General features: G+C 43.1%; 1 protein-coding gene across 1 annotated transcript; it reads right to left on the reverse strand.

The window, feature by feature from the left end:
- Nucleotides 1-1,353: 1,353 nt before the first annotated feature.
- On the reverse strand, nucleotides 1,354-13,148 carry ZFX (zinc finger protein X-linked). Its single transcript, XM_079974598.1, is given in 8 exon segments — nucleotides 1,354-4,079; nucleotides 4,081-5,252; nucleotides 7,690-7,830; nucleotides 8,246-8,380; nucleotides 8,464-8,607; nucleotides 9,011-9,160; nucleotides 11,439-12,008; nucleotides 12,709-13,148. Coding segments are annotated over 8 exon segments (2,412 nt in total). The 5' UTR covers nucleotides 12,770-13,148; the 3' UTR covers nucleotides 1,354-4,040.
- Between the last annotated feature and the right edge of the window lie 7,918 nt (nucleotides 13,149-21,066).

The raw sequence follows: 21,066 nt of genomic DNA on the forward strand, positions 1-21,066 counted from the left end.
CAGATGCTGTGCTAGTTTTTTCCTTGTATGAGAACTGACAACCAATACTTTAAAGGTGAAGTAAAAAGCAAAATCCTGTATTTTTCTGTTTTGTTGTCTCATAGTATTTATTTATAATCTGTTATTTATTTGGCAAAATTGTTTGCTTGTTTGCTATGCATTAGGACACCTCTTAGGTATCATCACCAAAATTTGAGATCAAGGAGCAGGTTTTTGTGTATGTTTGGATGCAATTGGGACACCATTTTAAATCAAGAGAGTAGACTTTCAAAACTTCACCAATTATTTGGTTTTTTAGAATTTCTGAGCAACACTGGGTAGAAGGCTGCTGGTTTCTAATGTTTCATGGCTATTTAATTATGTTTTTATTTGATTTTGCAAGCTCTTCCGGGCTTTGCAGTACTGTAGTAATTAAATAATGTCCCATTCTGTAGACAATGGAATCTTAATTTTGCCAATCCTGCGACTTTGGAGGCAGTCCCTAGGCACTTTTAAGCTCATCTTTACATCAAGAGCTTTAGAAAAATAGTTTAAAAAAGGAATACAGTGGTACCTCTGGTTAAGAACTTAATTCGTTCCGGAGGTCCGTTCTTAACCTGAAACTGTTCTTAACCTGAGGTACCACTTTAGCTAATGGGGCCTCCCGCTGCCGCCGCGCTGCCAGAGCACGATTTCTGTTCTCATCCAGAAGCAAAGTTCTTAACCCGAGGTACTATTTCTGGGTTAGCGGAGTCTGTAACCTGAAGCGTCTGTAACACGCTTGTGAACGGAAACAAAATTCACTATTTAGAGAAAGGAACTGGTGGAATCCTAGTGTCAACATCAGTTTCATCACATAGTACGCAGTACCCTTGAAGTACTGGGACGCGGGTGGCGCTGTGGGCTAAACCACAGAGCCTAGGACTTGCCGATCAGAAGGTCGGTGGTTTGAATCGCAATGATGGGGTGAGCTCCCGTGGCTCGGTCCCTGCTCCTGCCAACCTAGCAGTTCGAAAGCACATCAAAGTTCAAGTAGATAAATAGGTACCGCTCTGGCAGGAAGGTAAACAGTGTTTCCGTGCACTGCTCTGGTTTGCCAGAAGCGGCTTAGTCATGCTGGCCACATGACCTGGAAGCTGTACACCAGCTCCCTTGGCCAATAAAGCAAGCTGAGCGCCGCAACCCCAGAGTCGGCCACGACTGGACCTAATGGTCAGGGGTCCCTTTACCTTTACCTTACCCTTGAAGAATGTCCCAGATTTAGTTCCCGACATCTCTGAATATTCTGCTCAGCTACCAAGTTTATTGTAAGACGAAACAGCATGAATTTTAGTGGCAATATGTGAAAAAGTTAGCTTATCAAATGAATATTCATTAACAGGAAAATAGTCTGATATTTATTTTTTTCACATTATCATCAAGTACACAATACAACGTTACACATCCCTATATAGGACTCTATTTCTTTTCTTTTTCTCTTTTTACAAAGTGTACACAGGGAGGGACATATAGTATTTAACAAGCATTTTTACAGAACAATTATTTATATTATGTTCTCAGTTGTTGTTTTTTTAATGTACCATTTAAAACATGGAACTGAAACATCAATTTTATAGCATTCGCTAATCAAATAAAACTAGCCTGTAACTATTATTACATTAACAATAACTAGTTTTGATTTGCTCTTTTTACAGATACATTGTACAAAATCCACTTCACTAAACTCTTAATTGCGTACGTTTCCAAAATTATGCTTCAAAACAAGTATTTATGATTCCAGATGATGTTAAAAAAATAGGAAGTGGGTCACTTTTTTGTTCTCAAGTTGAGTAACTGTCCAAGAAAAGAGGTTTTCAATATGGATAATACTTTTCATCAGCAGACTGAGAATTTGAGGTTTACTAACTTTTTAACAGGTTTGAAAATAACTTTTGTAAATTATTTGGATATCTGGGCAGGACTTCAATGAAAATTGAGGCACCTAAGTTTCCACTGAATCAATGAGTACAAGTGCTTTTAGGACCAGGCTTTCAGGCCATAATCCCACAGTAAAGAAACCACCTAGAATCTTTTACAGGATTCTACACAAGCGCTGCTTAAATCTACTAAAAGATAAAGAAATGGCCATGTGCATCTTGGAGCAGAAGTCATGAGTGCATTTGATTACTAGAGGTCCCCACTATCTATTCCAGGAGTTTGGTGAACATGCAACAGTCCAAACACAAAAGGTCAGAAACAAACATAGCTGCACATAAATCCGACACACTTAGGTTTGTATAAAACAAAATGTTTTATGTTAGCACATTAAGTGTTTATGTTTACATATGGCTGTCTCAAGTAATTCTTGTTTCCATTAAGCAAAACCAATCAACCCAGGAATACTGAGGTATTTATTTGAAGAAATGTACAGATATTGTATTTTCTGGCCACATACCATAGGGATATTGTGTTTCTGATGAGAGGCGAAGGAAGCATAGAGCAAAAACTTTTCATTTGGAACTTGCGTCTCATCTCATTATATTTGACCAGTGTACTTTGGGGACCAAAACAGAAGGGAAGGGGTTGAAGAAGCCAACAAGCCAAACACACCAGACTATGTACGTTCACTAAGATGTCATCCCTTACAGCATGCTTTGGAGTCCCCGCCCCACCCTGTTTTACTGCACTTTGCAAATTCATAAGAGTACATTGTTTGCCTTGAAGCAGGTTGTGGCAGCCTTAGCTTTCAGAGCACAGGTGATCATTGCAACATCTATCCAGAAGGGTATAAACAGATAAGGAAGAACTGGACAAACTCTAGATAATTACTACTTAATAAACTGATTGGAAGGACCACTACACGCTTGTTACTGAAACGATTCTTTAAGAAAAGCTGTGACATCTAATGTTTCACAGGGGGAAGGAGACCATTACTCCTCCTCGTAGCTCTCTGTGCTCCATCAAAATCTGCTCTGGAAGTTTGAGGACTCTCCACAGTAGATTTCGGAGGGGCTGCACTGGGGAGGAGGAATCAACGAAAACTGCCTTGTTTGCCTACTGACATCGACTCCTTCCATCAGCTGAGGGAGAAACATTGGATATCACCCTGTGTTCCTAAGAGAGTAATAGAGAAAATATACAAAAAGTTGCTGGAAAACAAGTTCTTCATGAAAATAGCATCTGTTTCTATTCTTTATTGCTCCATCTAATGTGCTCCCTTTATACAGTTTATACTCTTTGAAAAGCTGTCCAAGGCTGCTGGTGGATAGTTAAAAATATGATTGGACCAAATATTTCATGGAGTCTTGTAACAAATATGATTTTTAATTTGGGGTAACCTTAACAACTGTCAATTGATCCTGCCAACAACTGAAACAAATGTATCCATATGCACTATGAATCAGCAATAAGTTTCAAAACACAAATGCATTTGTAATACAGAACCAAAAGAGAAGCACATAGTTAATATGTATGAACAAATGCCTGAAGTTTTAAAATCACACTTCCTGAAAATAAATGCTCCCAGCAACCAACTATTACGTATCATGGAAGAATTAAACATTATGTAAAAAGAACTCCAAATGATGGAGAATAGTAATGAGTAACTACTCAAATGAAGACTGTGTCACAAATTTTTAAATATCAGATGAAACAATAAGTGGGTCCTATGGTACAATGTTATCTTCTTACATTAATTTCCCCCAGTTTATTTTATACAATCTCTTTATGACGGCTTTATTAAGAGCAAATTAAAAATATATATTTAACTCATGACAAAACTGTTAATATGGTCATATGAACCATGTCAGTAAGGTAAATATTTCAGAGAACAAATGTGGTTGAAAAATTCATTTTGAGACAGGGTTTACTTTATTAAATGCAACTTTATTGTTGCTATCCTTCCTCATTTATTAAACGGAAGAGAATTCAGAACACACTAATGAACAAAATGTATAAAAGTCAACTAGAAGCAATAATCCTATCTGTATACAGCACTAAATCAAATGCACGCTAGTTTGTTTGTGTGATCTGCTTTATAATACAATTACTGCCTAGAAAGCGAATCTTTTACACACACCCTTCTAAATTCCATAGAATAAGGAGTCCTCACGGCAGCCCAATGTCTTTATGATGCCGCATAATGTGCTGGTTCTTCTCTGAAGGTCTTCTGAAGCCTTTTTTGCAGAACTCACAACGGTGAGGGTAGTCTTTTGTATGAATGGAAATAACATGCCGTTTGAAACCTGAGGCATCTGTAGTGCTATACTCACAGAACTCACACTGATAAACTTTTCTACCACTGTGTGTTTTCATGTGTTTTTTGAGTTCCATTTGCAGCTTGAAGCCCTTCTTACATCTCTTGCACCTGAACGGAAGATCCTTTGTGTGAACTGAGAGAATATGGCGACTTAGAACAAACGGATCTGCAATCTTAAAGTCACAATGTCTACACTGGTGCAATTTTTTGCCTTTGTGCACTGCAACATGTTTTTTCAGTTCTGAGGGCCTGTGAAAGCCTTTGTCACACATGTCACACTTATGGGGGTAATCCTTTGTGTGAACGGAAATTATGTGTCGCTTTAAATCACTCGAGTTTGAACTTTTGTGGTCACAGTGCAGACACTGATGTGTTTTGCTTTCTTGATGCATAATGATGTGCTGTTGCAGCTCTTTGGTATCTGAAAATATCTGAAAACAAATGTCACATTTGAAGGGCATTTCCTTACTGTGTCTAGTCTTTACGTGAGTTTTCAGGTTGGAAGAGTCAGCCGATCTATACTCACAATATTGGCACTGGTAGGGCTTTTCACCGGTGTGGATTCGCATGTGTTTCTTGAGCTCTGATGGATGCCGAAATCCTTTGCCACATTCCACACAAATGTGTGGAAAGTTCTTGCTGTGCACAGCCAGAAGGTGACGATTCAGTAATCCCTGCTCTGCTGTCTCATATTCGCAGAATTTGCACTTGTGCATTTTGTTTGCTGCCTTGTCCCTGTGCACCATCTTGTGTGTAAACAAAGCCCCTGCATGAGAGAAACTTTTCCCACATTCGTCACATTCAATTAGCTTCTCGGTCTTGGTAGTAAGCTTGTGGCTCTCTAGATGGTTATGCAAACTTAACTTTTTATTTGTAGTGTAATCGCAATCAGTACATCGATATTTTTTCTTAGCAAGAAGGTGCTCAGGGTGGTTTTTCATGTGCCTTTTCAGGAAGCCTCTAGATTTAAACTTCTTCCCACAAATCATACAGGGGTAGACTGTCAAAGGATGGCCATCGGGCCCAATTATTATTGCTGTAAAATAAAAGCAAAACCCAAATCATGAAAATGGCACTCCTTAAACAGAAAAGAAATATGCTGATATGTGTATTAACTGCTATGTAAGTTGAAGTTATGCACTTCAAAATCTTATTCATTTCAGTGACACAGTCAAGCACATACTTATTAGTGCCATCCTATATATGTCTGACTGAGTTAACAAGGCATATTCCCAGATAAGTAGGTAAAGGATTGCCGTCCCACTCACTGAAATCCATAGGATTTAAATATTGGCTGGCAATATTACCTCTGTTAAATTAAATTAGCCACAATAATGTGTCAGAACTTAAGCAAAATCATTCAACACAAATGGGGGAAGACTTGCAGCACTTCAGTATTTGGTAGCAATGTCAAGTGCTAACACATCCTTTAATTAAGCAAATTAAACCTGCATAAAGGAATACCTTGACATGTCAGTAACTGCAGAACCCAAGATCTCTTAAAGGTGCCTTGTAATAATAGGAGTCTTTGCAGTGGATGAATCAGGTTTGTCAGGTTTGAGGACAACTGTTTCCAAAAGAGTCCACCAGTACAGGAATTTCTAATTTTAAAACTGAGGATAACTATTTGTTCTCTGTTGCTTTGTACGGCTCTCAGATAAGTGAGTAAGCTACTAGAAATGTTAATATTAACTATAATCCAAAATAACAGTTGCAAACAGGTAGCATGAGATAAGAATTATATATAATCATTGTGCAATCAAAACAAATATGAGAAGCAAGTCAATCCAGACATAGAATACATGGAGCTTGATGAAATGTTTTATTATGTATTTTTATTATGTATTTTTATGTTGTGAACCATCCTGTGATCTTTGAATGGTGGCATACAACAACAACAACAACAACAACAACAACAACAACAAACATGCTTCCACCACCGGAGCTATGCCAAAAGGGCAGAACTGTTCTAGTAATCCCTCCCTCCTTATGAACCATGCATGCGTATTACGTAACTGTTGGGGCTGTCAGGAAGGTAGTGCTCATAGCTGCTATAATAAGCCTATGCTTCCAATAGGAGCACAACAGATGCGTATATCCTCTCACATTTTATGCATCAGTCATTGACAGTTGTTGCAAGAGAATAATGTATCTAACAACTTCTTTTCTCCCTAAAAACGCTGGGGGTATGTTTGCATCAGTACGACTTCATAGGAGGTGTTGGGTAGGGTTTACTTTAACTGCTGCCTTCCTCAGCGAGTCCATGTGCTCTATCTTAGTGCAATTTCATTTTCTTTGCATTTTGGTTACTAGGGACTTGTGCATTCTTAAAGACAAAGACACTTGTATTAACCCATCTTTACAGTGAAATGAGTCACATTTTGAGGATTTATAAGTAATTTATAAGTTGATGTAATTCATTACACTGAGTCCATTAGAGATGTTTCTAAAAATTACAAGCTTTTTGTCTAACCCTCATCCCCACCCCAAAACAAAATGCCAGAAACTGATCCATCTTTTGGTAATATGTACTCTGTATTGAAGTAATGTACAGAGCTTAGCCATGTATGCAATCTACATAATCTCCCACTATAATTAAGTGAGTGCAGGTTACTCTCCTTTGAGGTTCCAACCAACCAAGTTGTCTTCCAGGATTCTCCAGTTCACCCTGCACTCCACCACCAAAAATTAGTTAGCATTCCAGTTCAGTTCTCACTGAAATGTTTTTGGCTCTGGCCCACTCAAGCTTTTTCCCCATTAAAGGTTTGGTTTTGGGTGTGTGTGTATAGTTTTACAAACTTCAGGGTTCCCAAAACCTACTGGTATCTCCCTTTTGTGTGTGAATAGTGCTGTTTAGGCTATAGGTGGCGCTGTGGGTTAAACCACAGAGCCTAGGGCTTGCTGATCAGAAGGTCGGTGGTTCGATTCCCCGCGATGGGGTGAGCTCCCGTTGCTCGGTCCCAGCTCCTGTCAAGCTAGCAGTTTGAAAGCATGTCAAAGTGCAAGTAGATAAATAGGTACGGCTCAGGTGGGAAGGTAAACGGCGTTTCCATGCGCTGCTCTGGTTCGCCAGAAGTGGCTTAGTCATGCTGGCCACATGACCCGGAAGCTGTATGCCAGCTCCCTCAGCCAGTAAAGCGAAATGAGCACCCCAATCCCAGAGTCGTCCATGACTGGACCTAACAATCAGGGGTCCCTTTACCTTTACTTGGTGATTTACATTAATAGGTGTACACGGTGTGTCTAGGAATAATTTTCTGCCGAAACCTGACTTTCCAAGTAATTTATTTGTTCTTCCTGTTGACAGTTCTAAATTTGTGTGCTTGTTATATAGTTAACATACAAAACCACAAAAAGTATGCATCTACATGGTAGTGCTTTTAAAACCTTTAAAATGCTCAAAGAAAATGCATTTCTATTCTCTTTCTCTTGACAGGCAATCATCATAGTCACTAGAGTCGCTGGGTACTTACCTGTTTGATATTGTCTGGATTCCAACCTCCTCCTTTTCTTTGGTTTTTGTTTTGCTAGCCTTCCAAGACCAGCAGACTCATCTATGTGCAAGAGAGCACTAGCTGTTCCATTTCGGTTTTCAACTGCATCTGTGTTATTACCTAATGGAGGATTGAAGGTTACATATCATCAGCACTCTAAGGAATATTCAAAATACAGAATCTATACATGGTAATAAAATATTAAGTTAGTAAATGGTTGTTCTGTGCCTTTTTGCAGTCAACCTGGGCACTGAATGAAGTCAGATTCACATTCAAATAGAAACCTTTGAATGCTGCTCCACACAGTGAGCCTCTTGCTACACTTGTTCGTGACTCATACTATGGATTTCATCACCCTATCACAAACCAACATTGTTGGATAATAAAAAGATGCCAAAAGCAAACATTACCCATAAACTGCTCACGACCCAGCAGCCACCATGTGGCTGCTTGTTTGCATAAAATAGGAGTGGGAGCCAATTTCATTTGGCATGAGCTAACACTACAGGGAAGTGTCTTTTGATTTACAACATACCATAAGCTGCTGCCCAAGCTATCGGCATAAAGCTTTTAATATCATTCTCATCAATTTGCTGTTCGTGAACAGCTGCTGCGTCTTCCTCTCCTACAATTACCTCCATATATACCTCATCAGCAATTTCTGCAACATCTAAGAGAAGAAAAAACAATATAATACAAATTTTGTGTCATTTTAAACAAATTCTTAACTCTAAATAAAGGTCAAATACTTACTTAAATCTTCATCTTCATGCTGGGAATCATTTACTGTCATATAAACCATTTTTTCCCTTGGAATGCGAACACTGCTATTTTGATTCATTAATGTGTCTCCATTGTCATTTTCAGATTCACTTTCCACAATATCTACTGTGCCTCCTGGGTGGGGGGGGAAAAGTTGGTCAAAGTATTTTGTAAAAGCATGTTTCTACTAAATTATGGTTTAAATATAAGCAATAGAAAATAATCTACACTTTCCCCACACAACATCTGAAAGAAGCCCGAGTCAAATAAAAGGAGATACTATGAAAGGTTAAGACTCAGCAACTAATTTCCTGGAGATACGTTGAGAAGAACAAGGGATAGTGGGCCTAAACCTTAACTTCCACTTTCTGTTGCTACCAGCCAACATGTCAGAAAGGCCAGATTCTCCACCATTTTTATTTCTAGTTTGGCAACTAGAGGGAAAGGAGGAGTCTCAAGAGCACAGCTTTTGTCCTTCAACCTCCAATTACTGATGTTTAGATTAAGTTTAAAAATAAAATAAAATAGAATGCTGTACCTAAGTCATCTTCCCCTGGATCAGCTTTGAAAATATACACCTTGATGACTTCTGGGCAAATGCCATCCATTTTACAAGGATCATTTTCTGACACAGTTTTTCTTGTCAGGTCAACAGAATCATCAGTTTCTGCCTTGACAGCATCATCCACTACAGAGAAAAACAATAAAATGATCAATCCAACACAAACTGATTGCAGTAAGAAAAAAATTTATCATTTCAATTGTAGAAATATTTTAAAATGCAGTAAAACTATAAATGACAGTAAAAGAAATGTTTATATAATTTATTATTATAGTTACATGAAAACTAGTGAGATATGTTAAGAAGATAAATTCAAAATGCTCTCCTGCACTGCCTATTTCTCTTAATTAGCTAATAACCGTGACCAAACTTGAAAAATGTTAATAAATCAGGGAAGCAACACGGGGTGGGGAACTGGAACAGGCCGGTGGGCTGGATCATTATCTCTTCCACCCCTGGTGAACCAAGCATTTCATGAAAGTTCTCACACTGGAGTTGGATCCTTAGCTGGCTCAGTCATGTACATTGGGCTTCACAAGACCCACCAACCAGCTCACTGTGGGAATTCTGCAGACTTCTGTGCACAGTACTCACAAGCCCCAACAACCTGATTGCCAGAACTTTGTGAGCACTATACACTGGGCTTCGCAAGACCCACCAATCAGCTGACTGTGGGTGCTTGCAAACCCCTCTTTACACATCAGCTGATCAATGGTGCATGCAAATCCCTTTTGGCTTGTGCCTTCATCTGCCCCACACCCGATAAAATCAGGAGTAGGATAGGTGACTGTGGCTTGTCCAAACCGGTCTTGCAAGTCAAATGGAGAAGCCTGGTGAGCCTAATTAGGCCTGGGGGCTAGAGGATCCCACATGCCAAAGTCACAGAATAGCTGTGTTAAAAGTAAAATGTGAGTTTCTTTGTAGTGTGCCTTGGTAATAGCCAATTGCGAAACAATTAATCTGTAATTGCCTTGAGGAAAGCGGGGTGATTATAAATAGAAAAAAACTGATTTGAGGTTTTTGCTACAATCAAGCAGTATTTAATTTTCATGAAATAAAATGAATAACTAAATTGTGCTCTCATGATCTATCAACAGACAGTGAAAATGCTGATGATGATGCAGCACAGCAGAATTCTACCTAGAAGTATATATGAGGTGGTGCACACCTCTATTTGTGCCACAACAGCTGAAATGGAATTCTATGCAAGGCAAGCTCATACAGCCTGTCTCATCAATTTCCATTCCACCCTGCTTGCTACATCTTTTGTTTTTGCCAATACTAGGTTGCAACTTTACTGGGAATGGGATGGAGACACTGTGAGTTTGAGAACCACTGCCAAAGCCTCAGAACACTCCTTCTACAGTTTGCCACATGGCACATTAAACAGATACATGAATTATGTAAAAGTGGAGATTTGAATTTAGAAGCATGTTTTCATTTTGCTTGATAAAACTGCTGCAGACTGGCCAAGGCAACACCAAATTAGGCATCAAACTCATGACTTAAAAACTGGTAGAGCTTGTTTGGGAGGCTGAAAGCAAAGAATGAGGTAATAGGGAAACTTTCACTTGGCATAATTATTGTATAAGCATTCTCGTCAAATTATAAAGGGTGTGGCTTTATATTTTGTTTGAAGAGAAGAACAAGTATATATAGTTTTAGAACAGAATAAGAATTTAGAACATTGATATATGAGAATACAGAGGTGGGATCTATTATCTTTATAAGAGGTAATAGCTGAGTAACATAAGGTTGCATCTTATATGCATAGCTATGCTAGTGCACTTTATTGATATCCTGTGCCTAGGCTATAAACAAACTCACCCATCCTACTATGCTTCTAGAAAGTTCTAAATATCTACTATGCATCATGCAGCATTACATTGGTGGAATCATGCTAGCTAAATAGCCTGACAATTATGAGAGTTCTCCCCAAACAATTCCCACCACCTGCTTTCTCTGCCTAGTGCTATGCCTTCAAATGACTTTGTGCATTGCTGCTATGTTGCATTTGACAAATGAATGCCATTTGTCAGCACAGTATTACCAAGGTATAGTGCTGTGCTGACATAACATAACATGCAGGGTCAGTTCATGTTACAGCAACCATCCTAAACCCTGCATCCCCTTTCTCGTCCAGCTCATTCTCGGTTCTTCTTGACAAAGTGGTGGTGGGATCAATCAAATCAAGACTCACAACCACTGAGTAATATGATGGTTGCCATCTTCTCTCCACCCCTCCCCAACTCACCAGCAGCTACTTAAATTACTACAAGTGTACTTAGCATAGATTAACACCACAGAAGTCCAAGGGATTAAAAGTGAAGCAATAGAAGTACTCTGGATTAAGGAATTTGTAAATAAATTTGTGGCTTTTGAAATACTTCACCCAGACACTTACAGGAAATCATAAGGTAGTCTTCACAGTTGCCCTTGTCATTATCATGTTCCACAGGTATTCCACTGGCATCAATTACAGCTTCAGAGGCACAATCTGCTACCAAAACTTCAGAAACTACATCTTCTCCCAGAGAACCTGTGGCAATTTCTGCTTCTACAACATTACTATGATCATGAACAACATGTTCCAATTGTCCAACATCAGGTACGTGCATTGACGCACTTGTGAGCACATGCTCAGGTATCGACATTGCTGAAGCTGTGATCTCAGAGGATAAAACATCTTCTGGAACAGTGCAGTGTGCTAAAGACACTTCCTCAGTGACATCAGTGTCCAGCACTGGTTCAGGCATAATAACAGTTTGAGATACATCAGTATCTTCCATGATATCTGGACACTCAACATCTTCTATAACAACGTCCTCAATTACATCCTGGATTACTACAGAATCAGGATCCTCTGGGACAAAGTTATGAACTGTTATGTCAGAATCCTCCACATCTGAGACATAGACTGTTTCCTGTATTTCAACAACAATCTCATTTCCATTCAAATGCGTTCCATCAGTTCCTGAAATACATAAAAATAATCAAAGTTACTGTGACAGTATAGTTTCAGGTTTCATGAAAATGAGATCTATTTATGACTTCTTTCCCCACACATCATATGCAAGTTTTTGGATTATTCCCTATGTGACATATTCCATATTGTTATAAAGTTTACAAGCTTCTTGTTAGCTCCTGCTGGTCTTATTGTGCCTTCAAAATCACAGAGGGTTAGAAGGACCTAGAATTCACTGAGAAAAAGTGCCAGGTGGATATGACTTTGTGGAAAGTATAGGAAGATGTTAAAACTGATAAAAAGTACAGAGAACTGAAAATGTATGTAAAGGTTAGGAAGCGCTAACCCAGTTGTCAACTATCTCGGTCTTCCCATTCTGTAACAACCTCCTACGCAGCCCGCATTATACTTGGTATCCAAAGAAAATAATCATTATTATTGTCTTATTCTAGAGAAATGGTAAACAACAATATTAGTACAGAAATGCTTAAAAGATTATATAGTGCATTTTAGTGGTGGTTGGTAGTTCTTTTAGCATCAAGGTACTTCTCAAAACATGTTAACTATGGAACAGAATGAATTTAGACTTTCAGGCAGGAGAGTAGAGAAATTTAAAAAAACAAACAAAAAAACCCAGTATGGTGTCATTCAGTAAAGACCAAATAGGCTACATCATGCATTTAGAGAAATCCATTTTAGACTGTCATACCTGTAGGATCAAAAAACGCATGTGGGTCATGTGGCTGTAGCTCAAGCCCATCTTCATCCATGGCCTTTAACTCTCATCAGTCAGAAATGTCTATAAAACAAAAATGAAGAAGCTCCAATATTTATGTGGCATGCATATTGAACTCAGTTCATGGATGAAAAAATCCCAAGAGGGAAAAATATCGTCAAGAAAAGAGTCAATTCCTCAGGACCTACCCCCTAGACTACAAAGTGATATGCACACACTGCTTGCTATATCCAGTGGGGGCAGGAAAATACAGCTTTCAGGGCAAAACACGCCTACCTCACTGTATGTATTTGTTCATTCAAAATATCTTTTTGGCTCTCAGAAGCAACATATATGAAAATGAATGATACAAAGCTGTATGAGATATATTAGAGAGGTTTGTATTAGCATTAGAAAGCTGCTCATTTACAGTCTTAAGAAATGGCAGTGTTAAAAAAAACAATATTGAAGAGGTCAATTACAGTGGTACCTCTGGTTGGGGATGGGATCTGTTCTGGAGGGCCGGCCGGATCCCAAGGTTTTCACAACCGGAGGACTGCTTCTGCGCATGTATGTGTGGCAAAAACCTGTTAAAATACTTCGGAGTTTGCCACTTACGCATCACGAAGTTTACATAATGATAGCGTTACATAAGCGGAGGTACTACTGTACACTAAAACTGTGGGGCCATTACCAAGAAGGTCTTGTTTCTTGTGCTCCACAGCCTAGTTTATCTTATTGACAGATATACAAACAGGACCTCCGAAAAAGATCTTGGGACAAGGGTGGGGAACCTGCAGCCCTTCTGATGCCTCAGAACTACAATGCCTATTGGCCCCAAGGCAAGCATGGTGAATAATCAAGGATAATGGGTGCTGTAATCCAGCAACATTTGGAGAGCCAAAGTTTTCCCAATCCTGTTTTAGGGCACAAGCTGGGCTGTACAGATAAAGGCAATCCTTAAGCAAACCTGAAAGATAAACACAGCACTTTGAATTGGGCCCAGAACCATACTGGTAATTATTGCAGCTGGTGTAGAAACAGTGTTAGATGAGAAGACTTTCTGGCTTCTATCTGTATGTATATACCACATTTTGCACCAACTAAATTTTCTGACCCATCATCAAAGGCAGCCCAGTGGAAACAACATTACAGTAGTCCACTTTGGAGGACACAAGTACATGGGTAGCTGAGGCCAGGTTTGACTCATCCTGAGCTGCTAGAGGCACTTCCGGCCACTGCCACTATATGTGCATCTCTGGACAGGAATGAATCCAAGAGCACCCCCAAGCTGCGCAACTGCTCTTTCAACAAAAGTGCAGCCCCATTTGGAACAGGTCTCACACCTCTATTTAGATCAGCCAACTTCTCAACCCACAGAACCTCTTATCTGAATTAGGTTTCTGCCTTCCTCCCCACCATCTCATCCCTTCCAATATGCATCCCGATATCTGGTCAGCCTTCTTGGGATGCATGGGTGGAAAAGAGAGACTGAGCTGAATGTCATCTGCATATCGATGTCAAGACAGGAGTTGGGAGCAGGTCAGCAATAACTCACAAGGTGTTAGTGAAGTTAACTCTTTATTGAAATAAACAAAAACAGCTCAGGCCCAGTGAGCACAGTAACTCTTCCCAGTAGGTCTTGGCCCAAAGAGGCAGCTGGTGCCTTCCCAAAACTCCCTAAGTCTCTTCTCCCCCAGGGTCCTTCCCAAGCAACCTAAGACTTCTTTGCCTTGCGTGTTTTTATTCCTCCCTCTTAACACCTCTTGGGGGGGGGGGGGAGAGAACTTGCCACAGGAGGGGGAAACTCCTTGCCTTCTTCAGCAGCCTGACTCATCTCTGCCTCTTGGCCCCCCTCCTCTCCAGCCTCCTCTTCTGCCTCTGGTTCTGGACTCTGCCACAGACTCTTCCTGCTCACCAAACCCTCTTACCTGTTCAGCTTCCGACACCTCCTCCTCCCAGCCTTCTCCCTCTGACCACCCATTGTTATCCCACCACCAATTCCCTGGCTCTGATCCTTCTTTCCCTGGGTGGTTTTCCAGCTGGTGCCTCCCACCACTCCTCTGCATCCAGCCAGATCATGACAACTGTTAATACTGCAACTCAGACCTCCCAATGACTTCTCCCAACTGTCTCCCATTGCTTCTAAATACTGAAGATAATACTGAGATAAAATAGAACCCTGAGGCATTTTGCATGTCATGAAGCAGAGCAGAAACCACCTTCTTGGACCATTCAGGAAGAAGTGGAGCCACTGTAACATGGTGTCTCCAACTCAGACAGGAGGGGCAGAAGTATGTCATAGTAATGGTACGAAAAGTAGCTGAGTGGCAGCATTAGCAAAAGTTTATTGCTACTCATGAGCAATAAGTTGCTTTTTTAAGTAAATCCATGATTTATTCATAATGAAAATTTGAAATATTGAGATGCTAATGTGCAAGGAATAAACAGAAACTGTGTTTTTCAAACTGCATCCTTAAAGGTAAAGGTACCCCTGCCCGTACGGGCCAGTCTTGCCAGACTCTGGGGTTGTGTGCCCATCTCACTTAAGAGGCCAGGGGCCAGCGCTGTCCGGAGACACTTCCGGGTCACGTGGCCAGCGTGACATCGCTGCTCTGGCGAGCCAGAGCCGCACACGGAAACGCCGTTTACCTTCCCGCTGGTAAGCGGTCCCTATTTATCTACTTGCACCCGGAGGTGCTTTCGAACTGCTAGGTTGGCAGGCGCTGGGACCGAGCAGCGGGAGCGCACCCCGCCGCAGGGATTCGAACCGCCGACCTTTCGATTGGCAAGCCCTAGGCGCTGAGGCTTTAACCCACAGCGCCACCTGCGTCCAAACTGCATCCTTAGTCGCAAGCAAAACTACTCTACATGCATTTAAACACCCATAGAAGTTCGGGACAGTTAAAAGCTTTTGATTTGTTCATTGCACAAATGCTGTTGCGCCCAAAATAAGCTGAAATTTATTACCAAAGCATCCAGGGAAATTACCACGCACATTATTTTCTGCTTCTACTCACTCTGCAGAAAGTGGATACACACACACACACACATACACACACATGAATATATATATATTTACTCCAGAAAATCATTTTTCAATCTCATCTCCCTGCCTGATTGTCATATACACTTCATAGGAGACTTTAGTAAAAAAAAAAAATTTTCCTCCCTAAAGCAAGTTGTACAACATTACTAGCCCTTTCCCACTGTCCCTAAAACTGAAAGGTGTTCTCTATGAAATCCCCATTAGCTTTTCAGATGTTCATTTGAAAATTGCTTTTTATTGTTTCAGGCACAGCAGATATATTGACTTTCAGTGGCCTTCACGATTCACAGTAACCCGACCTGTCTACTTCACGTATTACAGTTAAGAAACACAAAAATCACTAATCCCACACCTTGAGGCACTTTGTCTGACATCCTAACACGTGAGTGAAACTCCCAGAGGCTGCACTGTGGGTTACCCAGAGAAAACTGCTTTTCCTTTTTAACTGGGTGAGCTTGAGCTGAAGACTGCAAAACTGTACTAAGCCTGCCTAGTGTGGCATTTTTAATTTGGTTTCTAGCGTTGCGCCACCTCTACCCCGCGAAAGTGTTAACACCCCATGGAAGATGTCAAGCGACCCCGCATCCCCTTCACAATGAAGCCACTTGGTCTTCCCCAGCATGGAGAGCCAGGCATCTATATTCCCTGGCATGAAGTATTATGTATACTGTATATGGTTTCCCCCACACTCCCTCAAAAAAAAAGTCCCTTGCATAAACTCTGGCGCCAACTGGCACATGGCCCCCTTTGCAGAGGAGCCTGGGGGCGGTTGTGTGCGCTGCTCGTGCCCCGTGGAGACATCGTTTAACCGCATCGTTGGCAGCGGAATCGCCTGGAAAAGCCGCCCAGCCCGTCAAAAGCTACGGCGGTGGGGCGGGAGGCTGCGGGGCTGAAGCTGGCCCACGAGCAGCCGAGCAGGACAACTGGGCACAACACGGGGAAGGAGGGGAGGGGCGAGCCTCCCCCACTGGCGCCGTCTCCGCCCTGCCCTGCCCGTAATGGGGACTGTCTGGGGCCAGGAGCGATGAGTTCAAGATGGCGGCCGGCACTCTCCCTCAGCCTTCCTTGCCGCCGCCATCTTGTCTCCTCCTTGCAGACAGTCTCCCTCCGACTCGGCCCCGGCCCCGCTCGCTCCCTCAGCCCCGCGCCTCAGACCTGTTCCCCGCGCGCCTCGCGCCACCCCGCCGCCTCTTTCCTTCCTGGAAGTCGAGCTGCGGCCGCCTAGGCCCCGGAGCAGGGCCTCACGGCCCACTCCTGCAGGACGGAGCCCGGGCCCGCGGCCTAGCTGCGGCCTTCTCGGGGCCTGCACGTCGGCGGGCGCCGAGGCCTGGTCCCGCGCGGGGTAAGGGCCTAGCTGGGGCCTGTCCCGTGCTGCTTACCGGGCGGGGCGGCGGCGGCGGCCTCTGCGCGGCCTTTCTGCGCGTAGCTGGGCCGATCTCGGTGGTAGAGCCGCAGCGGCGGGGCGGGCGGGAGCGGAGGGGAGGGAGGGGCCGAGCTCGGAGCTGAGTGGAAGCGGCCAAGCTCCCCGGGCCGGGCCGCCGTCAGCACGTCACGTCACTGCCCGAGAGAGACCCAGGGAAATGCGGAAGGGAGAAGCCGGCGCTGCTGCCGCCTGAGCCGCCTGCTCTTCAGGCCAGGAGCCGGGCCGGGCCGGGCCGAGCGGGCGGGCGGGCGGAGGAGAAGGAACCGGGCCAGGGACGGGAAGATGAAGTGCAAGGGCGGCGGGTCTCTGCCAGCCCCTCCCGCTGCAGCTGCCGCTCCTGCCGCCGCCGCCGCCGCCTCCTCCGTTCCAGCTCGGCGGTAAAATTCCGCTCCGGGCTCAGACTTGCTCAACTCGGCGCCGGGGAGCGGAGGGTGGTTTGGGCCTGGAAAATCCCCAACTTTTCGGGGTGGCTTCCCCGCAGGCACTGCCGGAGGCACCCCCGCCTCCCGGATTTCTCTTTTACCCCCCTCGATCGCCGAAGTTTATTCTGCTCACCGCCTTGTTAAAAAGGAAGCGTTTATTGCATGCCGACATTTTTGGATTAAAATCTTTACTTATTCAGGCCCCGTTTCTCCGCCCCCCTCCCCATCTCGAGAACAATACATGTTTTTTAGGATGAAAGATTGAACAGGGAAATGCAGGAAACTTCTCAAGAATCGGTTTGTTAAAGGTCATAATCTTCCAAAAAAACCCAACAAACTCAAAAAAACGTGGTGCCGTGTTTTTTTTAAAAAATGTTGATTTTAAAAATTCAAATAAATACGAGTTTAGCCAGCCAGTATAATTCATGTGATAATTGGGCATTTCAGGTATCGCCATGGCTTGCGTTCTGTTGTATCAGTTGGAAAAATTAGGTTATAAATTTTAATTTTCCCACTTGCAGTTTTAAGTTGTGAAGCACCTCTACATTTTTAAAGTGTTATAATTATTTAATATTTAAAAAAAGATATGTTACACAAGCTTTCCAATGTGTGTATCTTTTCAGACACAAGAAATGATGATAATGATATGGAGGGTTGCTGGTCTGTCACAATTAGGGCTAGCTCCCCAGCCATAGTGTACCACATGGTAGACACAGTGATGCCATATGTGCTTCTTAGAAACAACATTTTCTGTCGTCGTTTTAATTCTTCCCTTTAAACGCTGTCATTCTACTTGTGCAACACACATCTTGTAGAACAGAACTTCCTCTCCTCTCCCCTGCACCCCCTACTCTTAAAGTCTGCTTCAAGGGTTGGGGGGGTGTCTCTGGAACAGATTTTGGGGGTATAAGGAGAGGTGGTTCCACTGTGCAGGTGGACCTCTGCGTGCAGTGCTGTATATACAATACCGGTACTTTGTTTTGAGAAATACTGATGTCTAACGGCAGAGTTTGTCCATTTCCTTTACTTGTAGACAATATAAAAATACTTATTCTGCCCTTTTTATGGGATTTGGCGGTATTAGCGAATTTGGTGCTGCTGATACTATAGTACGCAAGGGAGAAAAGCGCTAAGAGGAAGGCATGCTTGGCAAATCCACACTGTGATCAACTCCCGCCCGGAAACCAATGTCCCAACTGTGGAAAGACGTGTAGATCCAGAATAGGCCTCCACAGTCACTTACGGACTCATTGTTAAAACCGTGTTTATGGAAGACAATCTTACTCAGCTACGAGTGATCACCAAATGAGATTTCTGCAGATATTCAGTCTGTACTCATTTCCATCAGGCACCTTAATTTCCACAGAGAAGTCTTTTCGCATACCATTCCTCAGTCTTAACTAGCAATGTATTCCACAACTGTTATGGGCTTTTCTGTACTAAAGTGCAATCCTAGCCCCCAGTTAGGTCACATAGTAACCTCCCAACTAGAGCATTTTCCCACATGCCAGCTGAGAGTGAGCTCTGCTGCTGGGGTAGGTTAAGATGCAGAAATTATGCTAGTGTAAAAGTAAAAAACGGGGCATGTCAAGGGCAGAATAAGGGAGGAACAGATACACTGCCCCCTGAAACCTCCCATCTGCTGGTCCCACCCATGGAATTTTGCCTATTTCACACCACCAAAAACACAGATGTAACAAATTTCACTCCACAGGAGTAAATGGTAGGATAGAAGGTGAAGGTTTACATACTGTCCCATTTATCCCAATCCAAAACATTTAGGATGTAGCTTCAGGAGATACGCCAGCATTTCTGCCCTATCAGGATTGCTCTTGTTTGAATATACTATTTTGTAAATTGGATTTTTCACTGTACTTAGTGACAAGTACTTTTCTATCTAAAGTTGCCCTGTGCAGGAGGGGGCAAACAGGTACACTTGCCCTGGGCCTTGGAGGGCTAAGCTAGCAGGGTGGGGTGGGGTGAGGTGCTAGGGGCCTGCCAGACTAGTGCTGTTATGCCAAGAATGCCTAATAATAATAATAATTTATTTATACCCCGCCCATCTGGGTGGCTTCCAACAGAATATTAAAATACAATAGTCTATTAAACATTAAAAGCTTCCCTAAACAGGGCTGCCTTCAGATGTCTTCTAAAAGTCTGGTAGTTGTTTTTCTCTTTGACATCTGGTGGGAGGGTGTTCCACAGGGCGGGTGCCACTACCAAGAAGGCCCTCTCTGTCTGCTTCTCTATAACTTGGCTTCTCGCAGCAAGGGAACTGCCAGAAGGCCCTCAGCACTGGACCTCAGTGGCCGGGCAGAACGATGGAGATGGAGACGCTCCTTCAGGTATACTGGACCGAGGCCGTTTAGGGCTTTAAAGGTCAACACCAACACTTTGATTTGTGCTTGGAAATGTACTGGGAGCCAGTGTAGGTCTTTCAAGACCGGTATTATGTGGGCTCAGTGGCCGCTCCTGGTCACCAGTCTAGCTGCCGCATTCTGGATTAGTTGTAGTTTCCGGGTCACCTTCAAAGGTAGCCCCACGTAGAGCGCATTGCAGTAGTCCAAGCGAGATAACTAGAGCATGCACCACTCTGGCGAGACAGCCTGCGGGTAGGTAGGGTCTCAGCCTGCGTACCAGATGGAGCTGGTAGACAGCTGCCCTGGACACAGAATTGACCTGCGCCTCCATGGACAGCTGTGAGTCCAGAATGACTCCCAGGCTATGCACCTGGTCCTTCAGGGGCACAGTTACCCCATTCAGGACCAGGGAGTCCTCCATACCTGCCCGCCTCCTGTCCCCCAAAAACAGTACTTCTATCTTGTCAGGATTCAACCTCAATCTGTTTGCCACCATCCATTGTCCAACCACCTCCAGACACTCACACAGGACCTTGACCGCTTTCACTGGTTCTGATTTGAAAGAGAGGTAGAGCTGGGTATCATCCGCATACTGATGAACACCCAGCCCAAACCCCCTGATGATCTCTCCCGGCAGCTGCATGTAGATGTTGAAAAGCATGGGGGAGAGGGCAGAACCCTGAGGCACCCCACAAGTGAGAGCCCAGGGGTCTGAACACTCATCCCCCCCCACCACTTTCTGGACATGGCCCAGGAGGAAGGAGCAGAACCACTGTATAACAGTGCTCCCAGTTCCCGGTCCCTCTAGACGGTCCAGAAGGATGTTGTGGTCGATGGTGTCAAACACTGCTGAGAGATCCAGCAGAACTAGGAAACAGCTTTCAGCTTTGTCCCGAGGCCACCAGAGATCATCGACCAGTGTAACCAAGGCAGTTTCAGTCCCATGATGAGGCCTGAATCCCGACAGACCTCCCAGTCAACAAGGGAATCTTGCGTTGGGCTTCAGTCAAGCTCTGCACAGGCCTGGTCTAAAGTACCATTTCAAATACCACATAATTAATGAAACTACCTCTCAATCTTTAAAGATTAGGTGGATTT

Source organism: Podarcis cretensis (assembly GCF_951804945.1).
Source record: "Podarcis cretensis genome assembly, chromosome: 4".
NCBI lineage: Eukaryota > Metazoa > Chordata > Lepidosauria > Squamata > Lacertidae > Podarcis > Podarcis cretensis.